Consider the following 17210-nt stretch of genomic DNA (forward strand, 5'->3'; position numbering starts at 1 on the left):
GTGTTTGAAGGCAGGTTTTACGGTCAATCCGAATAAGACTTATTTGGTTCCCTTCACTCGTAAACGTCTCAAAGACTTGAAGATAATTAAGTTCTTTGGTTCGCCTCTTGCCTACTCTGGTGAGGTCAAGTACCTGGGTGTGATCTTTGACAAAACTTTGACATGGAATTCTCACCTTAAGCAAATTACCGATAAGGCCAAGAGAATCTTTTGGTCTTGTAGACGTGCAATTGGTATTAATTGGGGTTTATACTAGAGTAATTGTACCTACAGTTACGTATGGGGCAATTGCCTGGTGGGGTAAAACCTGTACCATTACGGCTGAGGGTTGCCTCGCCAAAGTACAAAGGATGGCTACTAGTACTATCACTAGTGCCATGAGAACTACTCCTTCCCATAGCCTTGAGCTCCTTCTTCTGTTGCATAAGCAAGTGGAAATGGAGGCGATTCTGTGTGCATACCGGCTCAAGCTCATAGGTCTCTGGAAGTCCCCTCGTTACCTGTCTATAAACTGTGTGCAAAGACTAGTAAGCATCCTTACTTTATGATGCCTTCTGACTGGATGTTAAAACAATTCAGCTTTAATGCCAATTAAAACATTGTTTCTGTCCAGAGAGCAATGGAAGGATGTACAGGATATCATTGGCAATGCACACGAAATCTGGTTTACAAATGGTTCCAAGACTGCGTCTGGAACTGGTTCTGGTGCATATTGCAGCAGCAATAACACTAAACTGTGCTTCTCTTTAGGGAAGCTTGCTACTGTCTACCAGGCAGAAACTTTAGCCATATTGGCTTGTGTAAACAACTGCCTAGATCGAGGCCTAAGCGGGAAGGTTATCAGAATATTCTCTGGTAGCCAAGCTGTGTTGAAAGCTCTCAATCGTAACTGTTTTACTACCAAAACAGTTTGGGAGTGCCATAATGCACTGGTAAGACTAGCTGGCAGTAATAGGGTCTCCCTTTACTGGGTTCCTGGTCACCGTGACATTGTAGGTAACGAATTGGCAGATCAGTTAGCTAAACAGGGCTCCAATGTACCGTTTATGGGACCCGAGCCTGTCCTCTGCCTGCCCTACAATGCAGTAAGGACTACTGCAAAGAACCTTCTTATGGATGAATCATATGGCCTGTGGCTTCAGTCCGAGTCTTAAAGACAGGCCAAGACTCTGAACCAGCAGCCTCCCTGGCTCAGGTCTAAGGAACTGCTTAACTTGAGCAGGAATGAGATCAAGAAGTCTGTTGGGTTACTAACTGGACACTGCTCTCTTAATAGGCACCTTAATCTGATGGGTGTTACCGACAACCCTTCGTGTAGAGGATGTTATATGGCTGATGAAAGCTCAATTCATGTGCTATGTGAATGTGACTTCTACTCTGCACAAAGATTTGAGCACTTGGGATACCACTATGTAGATCCCTGGGAACTGCCTAGAATTTCGGTTAGGCAACTGCTGAGATTTATTTCTGTTACTGGGCTCCTTTAGTAGTTCAAGCGGGGATAGTACAATAGACCTGTGGTCTCGGTGCTCGCACTGTTTTCAAGCGCCCCCCCTTTTCACTTCATACTTCAAGCGCATAAGTCGTATCTACATATGAGCTCAAAATGAGAAATTGGCGTTTAAAGTTGTGTGCCTCCATGTATGTGATGCAGATGTAACTTTTTCAGAATTTTTTTCAATGTTTCCCATTTGCAAATGACCACAAAACACTGTACATTTAGATAAAATATGCGATTAAGAATTACTTTTTGACTGTAACCCAATTTTGATAAAAAGTGCAGATACAACTTTTGTGCTTAGCATGGCAGAATTTACCTTTTTTATTGTGCTGTCAACATGTATTTGGATCACATGGGTTAGCGAGTTTGTTCCATTTACTTAAATACATTTATGTATATCAGGTTGTTTGAAAATACTTGTCAAAGAAGCTGGAAAAAGTTAGAGGAAATCGTTAAATAGAAGTTATATTGTAATCATTTTCATTCTAACTCATACAAAATTTAACAGTGTATGAGTTAGAATGAAAATGATTACAATATAACTTCTATTTAATTCCCAAGTTATGGTTCCATTTTCTATTTCTTCCCAAGTATTCATGTGAATTTGGATGTCTTGAATTTATAATTGTTTTTTGCAATGGGACTATGACCCTACTCGTTGGGTTTCTGGTGTCTACAAATGGAATGGAGTCGGAAATTCCCACTCATCATATGACTGGAGATTTTCTAGATTAGATAATTACAAGGCACATGCATAAAAAAAGAATTTGTAATTAGGATGTGGTAATTAAGATATGGTAATTATGGCCAATTTGCACTCATACTCTCGTCATAAAGATATTTTAAAAATTGCCATTATGGTATTAAGTAATTTTCTTACCAATCTTAAATGATGGGAATTAATAATTTGGAAAAAACGAAGTTTTACTACTTAAGTTCATCTTTTTCAATATTTTTGCTGAAAAATTAGGATTTACACACACACACACAAAAAACTTAATACAAAATCTACTTGAGTCGAGCCTTGAAAAAACATGAAAAAGAATGATTGCAATTTGCAACCATGATGATGAAAATTAAACTCTCCAAACGTTAATTAAAAACAATGAGCTAAAATTATTCTCGTCATCGTGGTAATTTGAAAAATCAAAGTAACATCAACTGAGGAGTTTACTTTCAAAACCGACTATATCCAGTTTTATATTTTTCTGGCAAAACGAAAATATTGTTGAGATATTAGAGGGGGTGGGTGCTCTTTTGCTTTTGAGCCTAAAAATGCAACTTTAGGCAATGTTTGCTGACAGGGATCATACCCTTCAGAGAGAAAAAAAAATTCAAGCACTTTTCAAGGCAAAAAAATTTGTTTTCAAAGCAATATCATAAATTTGTACTAAAAATATTGTACTCAGATTTCATTTACTGCAAACATAGAAATGAGGCAATAATACAAAAAAAGTATAGGGAAAACAAAATTGCTTTTTCTACAACAAGAGTCACTTTGATGAAAAATCCACTGTGTCGAAAGTTTTTCTGATAACGTCTGAAAAGTTCGATCATAAAGAGAAGCAAATCCCAAGAGGTTTAATTTTGCAATTTCCACATTCAAAGAAGTATATTTTCTAGAATTAGCAAATTAATATTAAAATACAAAAACCTTTTATGAGTACTTTTACCTTTTATGGGAAGAAACCAAAATACCCAAGTTCAGTGGCATTGCCAGAGAGGAGTTTCTGAAGTCATGATTTATGGAGGAACTATTTTTGTGTGGCGGAAACTTACAAGTCTAGGCATGTTATATACTGCCAGTTAAGGTTTTCTCCAACTATAGACAGGGTTCATACTCTATTCGGATGAAAAAATTCCATGACTTTTTCATGAGTTCATAAATATTTTCATGACCTTCTTACATGAAGAGAATAGCACTATTTAACGTCAAGCTTGCCATTTTTTGGAAATGAGCATTACTATGAAGCTCACTGCTATGCGAATGCCACTACCTCTTAGAAGCTTGTGATGGAAAAGTGTAAGTGTACACCTAAAAAACTTAACTATTCTTATTTCTCTACAACCTGATAAATTTAAGTAAAGTAAAAATACAGTGAATGGAATATAATGATGCTTAAATCCTCATAATTTTTTTAGTGAACAGGCAGAATAAAAATGAATGGGACAAAGGTTGACCCAGTCATTAGTCTCAATAAATTTAATTCAAAGGTTGTCTTTTAGCGTCAACAGTGCATTTAGTAATCTACATAACTTCACAGTTTTTTGGTTCTTTAAAGTAAAGCTGCATTCTTTAATAATTCATGTTTCTAAACCAGATATTTATTTATTAAAATAAAAATTCAGAAGTGAATAAATCTTCTCATTCAAATGTACTTGTTTGTTTATTTGCACATTTTCAAACGGCATATAATTAATAGCTTTAGGAATTCCAGATTATAGTGTTTGATTCATGATATTGAACGCAGCAGTGGGTCACATGGATTATTTTTGCGGGCCGTATATAGGGCACAAAAACAAGCAAGTTTGCAGAATATAAAATATTAGAAGTGTTGAAAACAATGGTAAATTCAAGATGAGTGATGTCCAAGCAGTAAAATCACATTGCAAAAAAAAAAAAAAAAAAAGACTAGCTACGGATACAAAAGTGGATGCAATGAGATTTCAAAATTCAAATTTGTTTTTGAGATCGTTCTATTTTCCAGTTTTATTAGCTTTTATATGTTCAATACGGTTAACTCACTCTAGGTTTCTAATGCTCTTTCAGTTACTGTTACTTTTTCTCTCGCCAGGACATTTTTCCATGACTTTAAATAAATTTCCATGACTTCAAATGAAAATTTCAATTTTCCATGACTTTTCCAGGTCTGAAATTTGCTTATTTTTTTCCATGACTTTCCAGGATTTCCATGACCTGTACGAACCCTGTATAGAGAGCCATACTTTTCAATGAATTATAAAATAAAAAATGCACATCAAAAAGTAGTAAGATTACAAAAAAAAGAAAAATTAGCGAGAAAAAGTAGGAGCAACATAAATAACAGGGAAGTAGAAACAAAAATAAAAAAGAACCGGAACCGTACAACCCTCTGCTTAGTGCAAGATTTTATTTTATGATTAACACACCAAAAGATTGTCCTGATTTGGTCGATGGTTGAATTCCTAATTACTTAAAACCGAAAGCGATCTATGAACTTGCTTTTTTCTTCTCAAATATGTTTGTGTTCAATGTATAAAGGAAAAGAAAAACAAATTTGTTTTGGTGTTTTATTCAAGTTACTACTAACAGAGAATGATTAGACATGAAGACAACAAGCTATATATGCACCAAAAAATTAAGAAACAAAGAGCAATGCAGTAACAATTTTGCCCAGCCACCGACTGAACTTAAAATTGAATATTCTCAAACATTTTTGTCCCCTCAATACTGAGTATATTCATGTGCGCAGTTTTAAGAAGAAAGACTTTCTAGAAAAATGCAAAAACAATTATTGGGCCACTAGTCCAGCTCATTTAACAAATGAATGTTGCCAGACGAGTCATAGATTAAAACATAACAAAAGTAGCACACTTTTCAACACATTCATTTTCAATGCTCAAAACAAACATACACACAAACACATCAATAATTAAAAATCACATTCAATAGTCAATCATAACTAACAACATATAACAATTTAATAAAATTCGCTGCTCATGTAACAAAATAGTTTCTCTCTCACTTGAAAGGTGTTTCTTTGATTACAAAATAAAAATATTCAATCATCTCAAAAATATCAATTTCATAAAAAATTAAAAAAGCACTGCCCAAAAAGCAATTAATAAAGCATTTTATCCAGAAATTAAATTTGTATACTGCATTGCTCTTCTAATGAATTTCACAACCTCACTAGAGAAAATGAAAGCAAACTTCAAAAATACACATACATGCCCGTTGAATTGACAATTCACGAATATTTTTCAAGGCATTTGCCAACGCCTGCCATGAAATAGACAAATCTGCTTACAAAAAGAAAATTCAACTTCAAGCGAAGAGCTGACAATACAGCTCTGTATTGCATTCTGGAGAAATTCATATCTAATTACATCAACATTAAGTTCCACATTATATGTAGCAGTGTTTTATCTGAACTACTAGCTTAAAAAATAATAACAAAAAGAATGACATGAAAGTACACTAAAGCAGTCTTTCTCAAATGTGAGCAAAAAAAAAACTTTCTGCCAAAAATGTTGCAGAAAAATTGTTAAACAACAATAGAAATCCACTCATAATTTTAAGTTTACATAGACAGTTACAAAATATTCCCGTAAAATTGTGGGCAAGTTTTTGTGCAAAGTCCATATTGAATTCTAATGTCTAACAATTTATAGTTTATGGAGATATTTCCTATACATTTGTACTCCTAGCATGTGTTTACTGTGCACCAGGTGCTAGAATAACAATGAAATTCAAAACCTCCCTTCAAGAACTATTGAGGTCCGTGAATTGCAATTTGAGAAACACTGCGTCAAAGTAAAATGTTCTGCCTCTTCTCATGGCAGAATTAGCAAAATCTGATAAAAACTACCAACTAGGAAAATGACAATTACATTCAGCCTCATTAGGGCTTTGTTGTCTTCATATGTGATCATAAAAAAGGAGGTGAAAAGATTACATCGGCTCAGCAATGGTGGCTTGCACAAAGCCACAACACTGCTGAACATTCACCTTTCACCTTTTCAGTGACTGTCCTTGGCAGTAATTGGAATGGTGGACCCAGTTTTTGGATTACTGCCAAGATCAGTAGATGGAGAGTTGGTCAGCTTGGGTGCAGAACCTTGTCCACCTGTGATGTAAAGTCTAGGGGAAAAAAAAACAATTATGAAATCTGGAGAACCATACAAAAATTTTGGTTCAAAACATTTTGAAATTTGCACCAATATTAACCTTCAGATCTGCCAAATATACGAAAACAAAAAGGAAGAGGCTTTGCACAAAACTACAAAATTGTATTGTGTACGAATTCTTTAAACATGAATAAAATATTTCTCTTCAAAGATGTATTTCTCAACAGCGCAAAGACATTCTTACAATTCTAACTGCATCACATTAATAATCTTCAGTTTTCTATGCTAGCCATGTGACAGTGTTGTGCATTTTCTCTCTCATTCATTAAAGTAATCTTTATAGAAGTTCAACAATGTTTGACCTTTTTTATTATTATTTGCCAAAAATTAAGAAATATCTCTTGTAAAACTGGAAGTGTAGAAAATACTATCTGGAGACATTAGCCTAAATCCACAGGGTTAGCAAGTCTGAGCATTATTTATCCAATAAACGTTTTGGATTGCTTGTTCACTAATTTACTTCATATTTGTTTAACTACTGAAAATAGGCTGTTATAGATGCAGTGACCTTAGAAACAAAAACAACTAAAATGAAAAATTGGTTAACACGAAGTCAAGTAGCAGTATGGGCAGTATATAGATGCAATTTTATATAGAGCTTTTAACATTAGATTCTTCTAACAGAAACAACTATTTTAGTTTCCTCAGTTTTGTGTTAAATGTTTCTTACTGTATATATTGTCATTAGGGAAAATACAAAAGGATATAGTGCATGCTCTAGTTGAAAGGAAAGGGAGTGAATGACCCCCATTGTCATTGTATTAAAAAATAACTTGGAATGTACTACCTGAAACTGAGAGAAACTGCTGTTTTGAAGATAAAAAAAAATTGGTGTAAAAATGTATATACAGTTCACTCTTAAATTCAAACTCAAAAGAAAACCAAAAAAAAAAATTTAAGTATACAAGCTATACAAGCTTCCATGTGTGGTTGAGGATCATAAAAGTTTGTGATAACAGGGAAGGTTCCTTTATTTGAACCAATGCTTCAGAGAATTTTGCTCCGATTGCCCATTTTTAGCTATTACTATAATTCATCAGCCTCCAGTTCATAACAAGTCCATTCATTTAGAAATATTTCCTAAAAATTATAATTAGGAATTCCAGTTCACTTCTTGAACAGATTTTGAAGTAACCAACAAACAGCTTTAAAAATTCAAATTAACAATACAATTTCAACATAAGAAACAATAGTAAATTTAAAAAGACAAAGCATTAGTTTGAAATCTATACTAATAACATAAAGCTGAAGAGTTTGTTTGAACGAGCTAATCTCAGGAACTACTGGTTCAAATTGAAAAATTACTTTTGTGTTGAATAGTCCATTTATTGAGGAAGGCTATAGACTAGTTATTTAAAAATTAGATTTAATTTGCAATTTCAAATATTGCGGTCAATGTTTAATTTTTTAGTTCTATGAATTCCTAATAGATGGCGGGCTAAGTTAACTCATTGAGAGGACGCTGGCCGACAGTGTTGATAGCAGCAAGGAACCATGCCCTGCAGCTCAGACGTGTGGTGGGCTACGCTACTGTGGGACTGTTGTGGTCAGCGAACTGGTTTTCGAATGAGTTTCTTTTCCCCCGATATTCAGGTACATAATTTGATTTTGTAGGATTTTTCTATTGAGTTTTGTTTTCCATTTCTTCAACGTTTGTTTTGGTTCTTATAGTCAAAGATAGTTACGTATCTAAGAAAATAATTTGATTTGTTGTATCATTCAATGGTGATTGTTCTTTATAACATTATTATAGTATTATTTATTTAGCGAAATATTTTAAGGGGTCACAGTACCTTTCAAGCAATTTTTTTTAATTTAAGTAAATTATATTTTTTGTTGAAACCATAACATGTTTACTTACTTTGTAATCAATTATTTTTTTTTTTAATTTGAAAATATTGCTTACTTTTTTTAAAAATTCAAAACATTTAGGAAAATTTCAATTTTTTAAAATCCCCAAGGCTTTTTTGTTTTTAAACTAATATAAAAAAATCTTTTTACTAAACGATCACAATTATCATCTCTAAAAATCTGTGCATTCATTTGCTTTTGTATTTGCTAGAAAATTTTCTGTGATCAATTACGGAAAAAATCGTAATTTTTTTCAGAAAATTTGGTTTTTAAAGGTATAACATGCTCTAAACATTTGAATAATTTATAAAATGCTGATCCAATGCAGTTTTGTTAAATATATTATCTTAATTGCAAACAGTATTACTTTAAAGCTGTATCTTTAATAGAAAAAAATCCTCAGGGATTCTTATGACACCAAAACACAAAAAAAGCAATCATCCAGAAAAATCAATTTAAAGTTTTCTTTTTGAATAAGAACACATAGCGAGCATGACTTAAAACCATTCATAACTTTTTAAATATTTGAACTAAAGCAACGAAACTTTTCCCCTGTGTTTGGACTAGTGTTTAGTTTCGAAATAAGCAAAAAAAAATGTTTTTGATCGTTTAGTCATTTTTGAGGTATTGTAACCCCTTAAATTGCAGAAAAAAAAACTGCTTCACTCGCTGAAGGTCAGAATGGTTGAAAAGATGTGCATGCATTTTACTTGAAGAAAAATGATCCTTTTCCATCAGAAGGGGGGGGGGTGATTTTTTCGTTCAACAGACTTCCTTTAAATTCTTAGCAAGAGCATCGCCATGCAGGTACTGCTAGTAAAAAATAATTTGAATCGTCCAAGTTTGAATTAGAACAAGAGCACAACACATATAATCACTTTTTTAGTATATTTACCCTTCTGCAGCACTTATATTGGTGCTATTGTCTTTTTTCCCATCAGCTACTGCTTCCATACCAAGATCTATCAAAGAACGAAGTGCAACTAATGCAGCCTGGTCATGAGCTGCCTCCATTGTTGGACCTGCTCCATGCTTTACTTGGGCTGGATTAATTCCCAGGGATACTAAACATAAATGCTCAAGCTTGTTGCCCTTTCAAATAGAAAATTTTCAGTTAAAACACAAATTTAACAAAAGAAAAATAAAAAATAATATTATAGTTTAGTTCATTTTTCTTAGTGGAAATATAACAAAAGACAAAAAGGTTTACTTTAGGGAAGTCTGTAAAATGAACAGGGAATCCTAAAACTTCAGCCAAGAATAACAATTTTTGTTTCGGTCTGACTAAGGGCTGATGCTGAATGATAGGCTTAAGGGTAGATTTTCTTACAGCATCTGCAGTGGGAGAAATACCTATAACATAAAAGTTTGTATTAGTACAATCAGACAAAAAATAATATCAATGCTCAAAAGTTATAAAAAAAATTGAAAAAAAAAAAAAAAACATTCAAGGAGTAATACAGGATCTTCATTATTACATTACAATTCACAGTAAAATCGGGAAATGAAGACAAATGCAAATTTATGATGCCATGGCAAGGTAAAGGGCAATAACTGCAAATTTTTTCATTTTTTGCATTTTTGTCATCTGTTGTTTGTTAGCTTTATTGTACAAGCTTGCTTATTTGGTTACTGCAGGAAAAAAAAGGAGCGTAAAAAAGTCTAATTCCAACCTTTCCTTATTGTTAACATTGAATCCAACACACAGTTCTTCAAAGATCTCGAAAACTCATGTCTGCAGATACTGCCGTTTACCTGCCTACAGCGGTGCAAACGGGGCTGCTAGTTGCAAAGAGGAGGAAAAGCTTTTTTTCATAACCTTTTACTGCTAATTTTATAAATGCAGAAATCAGAGAGAAGTTTAACTTAATAGCCCCTAATTAAATATAAATTATCTTCATTTTGAAAATTTTCTCTCTTGCCACTTTTCTAGTTTTTTTTTTTGAAGTTACATTTTTTTGCTGAACAACTATAACAAACACGAAAATAAAGTCAAAGTACTTCAAAAAACAGTTACGTATTTTTAAAACAAATGAACAATTAAAAACTTCCGTGTGTATATTGAGGATTTTGTGTTTTCCAGGGAGTATGTTTTATTTCATTTGAAAAAACATTAAAAGCTACTAAATCTCCAGGACCCAATAATATTTATCCAAAAATTTTAGTTGAATGTGCAGAGGAATTAGTGGATGTTTCTTTAACTATTTTCAATGTTTCTTATAACTCAGGAACAGTGCCGGAGGACTGGAAGCTGGCTAACATTGTGATCTTCAAGAAAAGGTCTAAAGGTTATTCAGGGAAACATAGGCCTTCAATTTGACTTTAGTTGTTTAAAATTTGGAAACTTTGATCAAAATCAAAATTATGAATTTCTTAGAGACTAATAGTCTGTTGTCTAGTTTGCAGTATGGTTTCAGGAAAGATAAACCGTGTACTACTAATTTATTACATTTCTATGACACGGTTACTAAGGTTTTAGATCACAAAAAGTGTAAAGACGCTGTTTATATTGGTTTTCAAAAAGCTTTGATAAGATATAGAATGTTGCTCTCCTCAGCAAACTAGCTGCTACAGGAATAGGAGGGAAAATTTTAATATGGATTAGGAATTGGCTGACTGGAAGGAAACAAAGAGTAGTTGTAAGAGGAAAGCTATCTAAATGGAGTGATGTTATAAGTGGGGTTCCTCAAGAATCAGTTTTAAGGCCTCTTTCACATTATTTTTATGAATGATATTCATTAAAATAATTCTAGAAACATGAATTGTTTTGCTGATAAAAGTTACGAGTATTGCAGAAAATGAAGAAAAAGTAAAACAATTCCAAGAGGATTTAGATCATAGTACAAAAGGGCAGATGGTAGAAGTGGAGTATGGCAGTCATTGTTGGGAAATGTCAAGAGCTACATTTAGCTAATGGAAATAAGCGTACAAGTTATTATTTATAGGGATTGGTCATTAGACAGGCAGAAAATGTTATTGATCTGAGTGTCTTAATAAATTAGGAAGTTTAGTCAACAGAAAAGCATTATAACAAGTAACAAAGCCAATAGAATGCTTGAATTTATCAATGGATCGATTTCAAACAAATCTAAGAAGGTTCTTCTTCCTATATATATACAAGTTCGGTAAAACCTCATTTGGAATATGCTGTTCAGTTTTGGTCTCCTTATTTCAGAAAAGATATTTCTTTATTAGAAAGGGTTTGAAAAAGAGCTACTAGGCAAATAAGGGAGCTTTTAGATTTAGATTATCATACTAAGGCTGAATATGTTTAGCCTGGAGCAAAGAGGGCAGGGTTCAGTTGTTAAAATTTATCAAAATAAAAGATGTTAATGGGTTAAATTATTGCACGGAAAACAGGACAAGGGGTTATTGTTTTAAGCTATTCAAATCTCAGGCTAATCCAGAAATTAGAAAAAAATGCTGCATTAGTAGGTTTGTGGGCACTTGGAACAGCTTACGGGAAGTGGCTGTAATGAATAAGGGGTTAGTTAGCTTTAAGAAGACCATTGTTCTATTGAGACTAATAAAGTGACTAGGGCCGCATAGTTGGGCCCACAACCTGTTGCTACATTTTTATTTGTATGTTTATTCTACGTATATAGTCCACCTTGTTAATTCGAGCACATTTAAAATGAACTCCTGGAAAAACAAACTACATTTTGCAATCCCGTCTGTTGTTTTGATAACAGCTAATGAGGTAAGACAACATATGGTTAAGATGAACTGATTTTTAAGGTTCCTTTGAGCTTGTGTTGACGAGGTTTGACTGGAGTATTTATCCACAAATAAGTAACTACAAACAATAAATGAAATCAAGCTGGAAACAAAAAACTTTTTCAACTTGAAATGAAAATTTAAATAAATAATGCAACTTACATTGTGGAAATAAAAACTAAAATGAATCATTTTAAGGTGTTTACTAACTATAAAAAGTTCAAAACAAGTCACTAATTCCAGCAAACTATGAAAAAGCAGTGACTAGTGATTGGGTTTAAATGCAGTTGATGAAAATTAAATTCAGCAGAGGAACACTTTATTTCACAACTGACATAAAAGGTGGAAAATGTTTGAAATTTAAACAATGAATAAGAAAAAGGATACATTCAAATTATGTATATAAGGCAAAAGCAATTTTATATTTCACAATTGTTACTTTAAACAAATAACCAAACCTGTTTCTAACAGTTCTTTTGCAATCAGAGACACTGTTTGAATCATCTTGCTAATGCCTTGAATGGGCCCTCCAGGGGCTCTGTTGAGACCTATAAATATAATAAATTTTTACCTAAATGAATTTAAACAGTTGCGATTTTTTAATTTACAGTGTCTGGAACTTTTGAACATGACATAGTAGTCACACCTGCAATACGTTTAAATCGTCATCATTTAAATACATTTTTTTTCAAACTTACAGTAAGATACATAATGGGTTAAATATTTAAATATATAAAAATTAAAAACCAAAACTTCAAAATTCCTGAAACAAAGTGTGGGGGTCCTGCTGACAACTCAGGAAACAGGGTCCCAAGGACTCATGCTTTTCAAAAAAGTGAGTCCATTTTAAAATCATGGGTTCCGTTTACATTTTTTTTTTTTTTTTTTTTTTTTGCATTTCAAGTTATCTATATTAGGAGGGAATATATCGTCCCAACTCAAGTGAATACAATTTCTTATTAAATATATACATTCAATATACAAAGATGTTAAAATTATTAGAATGATTGTGCAATTCATAGAGAACTCTTGTTATGTTAAAAAAATAATATTTTATTTTAAAACATTAATACATTCAATATTGAGAGCACATCCCCTTGTGTTTTTACTTAAGATTCGATATGCCTTAGCATACTTTTAAAAAGTTTTTGGCAATTAATTTCAATTTTCTGGTTATGGTGCCGAATTTGGTCTTTCTGTCAGACAAATTCTTTTTTGTAAAGTTCTACTACTTAAAATGTTTTCTTTACGATGGGTAAAATATTCTGTTTTATTTATATAGATTGGGCTCATATCTGGACTGTTTCAATGCCGTGGAAGTGTTTTTCTGATTTTTTCATACAAAACTTTGGTCACAGATAAACATTCAATTCACGGAAAGCTCCATCATGTATGAATATGAAGTCTCCATTTGGAAACCAATCTTTTAACTGTGGAACCTTTGCTCAAGCACTTAAGCTCCATCAGACATGAATATGAAGTCTGCATTTGGAAACCAATCTTTTAATTGTGGAACCTTCACTCAAGCACTTTTTTTATGTTGGCAATGAGTCATGCCTTTTACAATGTATAAACATCCAACCCCTTGAGTAGAACTAACACTCCAATTCATAACTTGGGTAGGATCTTTAACCGTTTGTACTTAGCAATTTGGAAAACCTCTCCTGACATACTGATCTTTTGACATTTTAAACATTCATTCATCAGAAAACTGTACCTTAAAGGTAAAAGATACCTTAAAGAACGTAATTTGTTAAGAAATATTCTCATAAAGAAAGTTTATGCTACATTTAAAACCAGTTCTAAATCTTTGGTCAGTATGCAATATATATGATTTCAAGAAAAGGAATTAGCAACTTTAATTCAACTGAATATTAAAAGGAACATTATTATTTCTCACCTCCCTCTAACTAACAAATTGTTCATACACAATTTCCATAGCAAATGTGATTTTATCCCACAGGTATTTTTCTTGTAATGTGGAGTATTTACTCTGTTTAGTTTTAAACAGTAAAAGATGTAAGATAAATAAATACCTTTGTGCTGAACAGTAATGTAAGACGAACAACGTTAGAAGAAGCACAAATTTGCAAATTACAGCAGACACATGTTTTGGCGTTTTGTCGGATGTCTTTTCATCCATAAGCTCATTATTTTTTGCTAGAGACGTACCGAGTACTCGGTAACTACTCGGTACTCGGCCTACTCGGCCAATTTGCCGAGTACTCGGTACTCGGCCAAATTCTGATCAGATACTCGGCCAATACCGAGTAGTTGCAAAAAATTGAATACTGTCCAAGACAAATACTAAAATTTAAAAAAAAAGAGCAAGCATTATATTCTGCAATCATTTACAATTAAAATTTATAAGTCAAATTTAAATTTTGAGAATAATGAAATTTGTAATGCTTCCATGGAATAAATCTTTATTTTAATGTCCCCAAAGTTAATGAAACTTATTTATTAAAAATTATGCAAAAAAGGTAAGTATAGAAGATATGAAATTTTTATATTAAAAATGGATTTTTGCTACAAACAAAAATTAGTTATAAAAAATATAAAAATACCTCTGCTTAAAAAATAAAAAGAAATAAAACAATGTTAAAAGCACAGTGCAGGAACACTGCAGACACGTGTTTTGGCATTACAAGGAATTCCTTTTTCAATGCACAACATAGAAGCTCGTGGATTTAAAGGCATCCAACAAAAGTCAGATTTTTTTGTCGAATGTCTTTACATTCTTTAGCTCACATGTTATGCACTGAAAAAGACGTTCCTTGTAACGGGGGGGGGGGGGGGCAGCAACACATGTCTGCAGTGTTCCTGCACATTTGTTGTATTAAAATTATTTATGTTTGGTGGACTAAAACTATAATTGATTGGTATAAATTTGTTTTAATTCCAACTTGATTAATCATACCTTTTATTTATTTATTTTTAATTTTAAAAATAACTTTTTTGTAAAATTTTTGACACAAACAAAATTGTTTATATAATGCGTAAATTGAATTTCAGCAGGAATTTAGTTTTAAAAACTATTATATGGACAAGGAGGTCTATACTCCTATTCCAATAAGTTCAAAATTCATCACATGTGTGTCGGTGGTTCTTCATAAAACATATTTGGTACTCGTTAACTTGGCCGAGTAGTGAAAGGCCGAGTACTCGGTAACTCGGTACTCGGCCGAGTAGTAAAAGGCCGAGTACTCGGTACTCGGCTACTCGGCCAAAGTGCTACTCGGTACGTCTCTATTTTTTGCACTGAAAAAGGCGTTCCCTGTAATGCCGAAACACGTGTCTGCTGTAATTTGCAAATTTGTGCTTCTTCTAACGTTGTTCGTCTTACATTAGTAAAAGATGTGTCCAATACAAGGGCTAATGGACGAATTCTGTACACAGCATTTCCCATTAAATAAAATAATTCACTTTAAAGGTGATAAAAATAAGGTCTGAGACAGGAGTCGCGCTAAAAACCGAGTACTTTGGGATTTAAATTTGAATCTATTATTGCGTAAATCAGTATCTAAAATTTTTGTTTGAAAATATATCCTTTTAGAAAAGGTATAAGTTAAGTTAAAAGTTTGAATCTGCAAAATTTATAAGTTTTATGAAGAAAACAAATTAAATGCAAATTTTCAACTCCAAACTAATTTTTGTTATCTTTGTACTTTCAATTTAATTATACATTATAACTATTCTTATTATTGTGATCATTCGTATTCCCCTGTCATTCCAGTGGACAAGGGAAGCTACATTTCAATGCCAGGCTAAACTGGGTTTTATTATATCAGAATAAAAGTTTGCCTGTAATCAAGTGTCAAAACTTCAAAGGGACAAGGAGGGAGCATTGGGAAAGTGGAGGGTGCAGCACTCTCCTAAAATTACTCAAGGCTAAGAAACACTAAATGTAATTTTGTGCTAACTCAAATACCTGTTGATTTATTACTTTTCCCCCTTATTTATTTCAGAAGCTTTAGGAAATAACTAGAATCTTAATTTAGTTTTATGGTTATTTGCTAAAAGTTAATAGGTCAAGTTTGACCATGTTCAACTTTATTGATCACTAGTGGTACCCACATGGCTTTGCCCGTAGTAGAAATTAAAAGTTCATTTGGTTCGCCTGTATTATACAAATACTGGATGATGAATTTCTCGCCAATTTGTTATGTTCATTTGCTTGTCCCTGTTTCGGTTCCACGTTATGATAATTTGCTCAGTAAAATGTTCTTAAAATTAGAATACAAAAAGAACAAAATTAAATTTTTTAAAAATTGCTTTGAAGTGCACACCTCCATGCTGTAAAGTAATTCTGTGCCAAATTTATGAAAATCGGCCGAACGGTCTAGGCGCTATGAGCGTCACAGAGATCCAGAGAGACTTTCAGCTTTATTTTTAGTAAAGATATCTCTAATGGAATGGATACCTCTCTCTGTTCAGAACATATATTTATTTTTCAACTGAACATATATTTTTTATAGTATTTTTTCCCCTAACCTCGATTTTTCCGGCATGCCGGAAAGAACCAGGTAACTGTTTTTGAGAATCTGGTGACCCCCGAATTTCGCGGCATGCCGGATAATGAGGGGTAATACAGTATATGTAAACAGGCGTTGGTTCAAGTTTGGCGCCAATCACTTCAGGGGGAGGGGAGCTGATTTTTTTTTTTTAATGTGAATAAAAATAGTTTTATTAATGCAACAATATGAAAGATAAATCGTAGTAGACTGTCTGCATATTTCGTGTGATTTTAATTTGACCAGAAATATTATCCATAGACTAATAATAAGAGTAGACCGAGCTTTCTCATTGTTGCTGATGAAGAAAATTGCTCACACATATATCATGTGACTGGTGTGGCGGTTTGGCGAGAACTTTGGTTGCAAGGTTACTAGGTGGTGGAATTATCTATAGTTTGGCACTTGACATTTATTGCACGAAGAAATCGATTTTTAATAGTTTCATTTCTTTCCCCGGGGCAGAGATTGAACTTTTTTCTTTTAGTTATGAATTTTGACATTAGTAATTAGTTTTAGATAACAGTTTTCAGTAACTTTTATTATTATTTGGAACTGATCATTTTAAGTGTAATGTTATGTGTTGACTAAAAGTATTTGTCGCAAACAAGTTGAAACAATTTGCCGTCTATAGTATGTTAACCATACTGCCTATACTACATTTCTTGCAAAATTGAAAGAAATTTGGGGATACTACATTTCTAATAAATGCTGAAGGAATTTAGAATTTCAAATTT

The 17210-nt window shown here is 32.8% G+C and overlaps 1 protein-coding gene across 4 annotated transcripts in view; it reads right to left on the reverse strand.

Annotated features, from left to right (window-relative positions):
* Positions 1 to 4757: 4757 nt before the first annotated feature.
* Positions 4758 to 17210, reverse strand: part of LOC129227366 (double-stranded RNA-binding protein Staufen homolog 2-like) — a 37873-nt gene continuing 25420 nt past the window's right edge. For all 4 annotated transcript variants that reach the window (XM_054861917.1, XM_054861916.1, XM_054861914.1 and 1 more), the window contains exons 9-12: positions 12418 to 12507; positions 9453 to 9595; positions 9138 to 9334; positions 4758 to 6344 (exon numbers count right to left, since the gene is read on the reverse strand). In XM_054861917.1, the coding sequence (XP_054717892.1) occupies positions 6224 to 6344; positions 9138 to 9334; positions 9453 to 9595; positions 12418 to 12507 (551 nt within the window). In that variant the 3' untranslated portion in view covers positions 4758 to 6223. The remainder of the gene's footprint in view (positions 6345 to 9137; positions 9335 to 9452; positions 9596 to 12417; positions 12508 to 17210) is intronic.

Source organism: Uloborus diversus, chromosome 8 (genome assembly GCF_026930045.1).
Source record: "Uloborus diversus isolate 005 chromosome 8, Udiv.v.3.1, whole genome shotgun sequence".
Classification (NCBI taxonomy): domain Eukaryota; kingdom Metazoa; phylum Arthropoda; class Arachnida; order Araneae; family Uloboridae; genus Uloborus; species Uloborus diversus.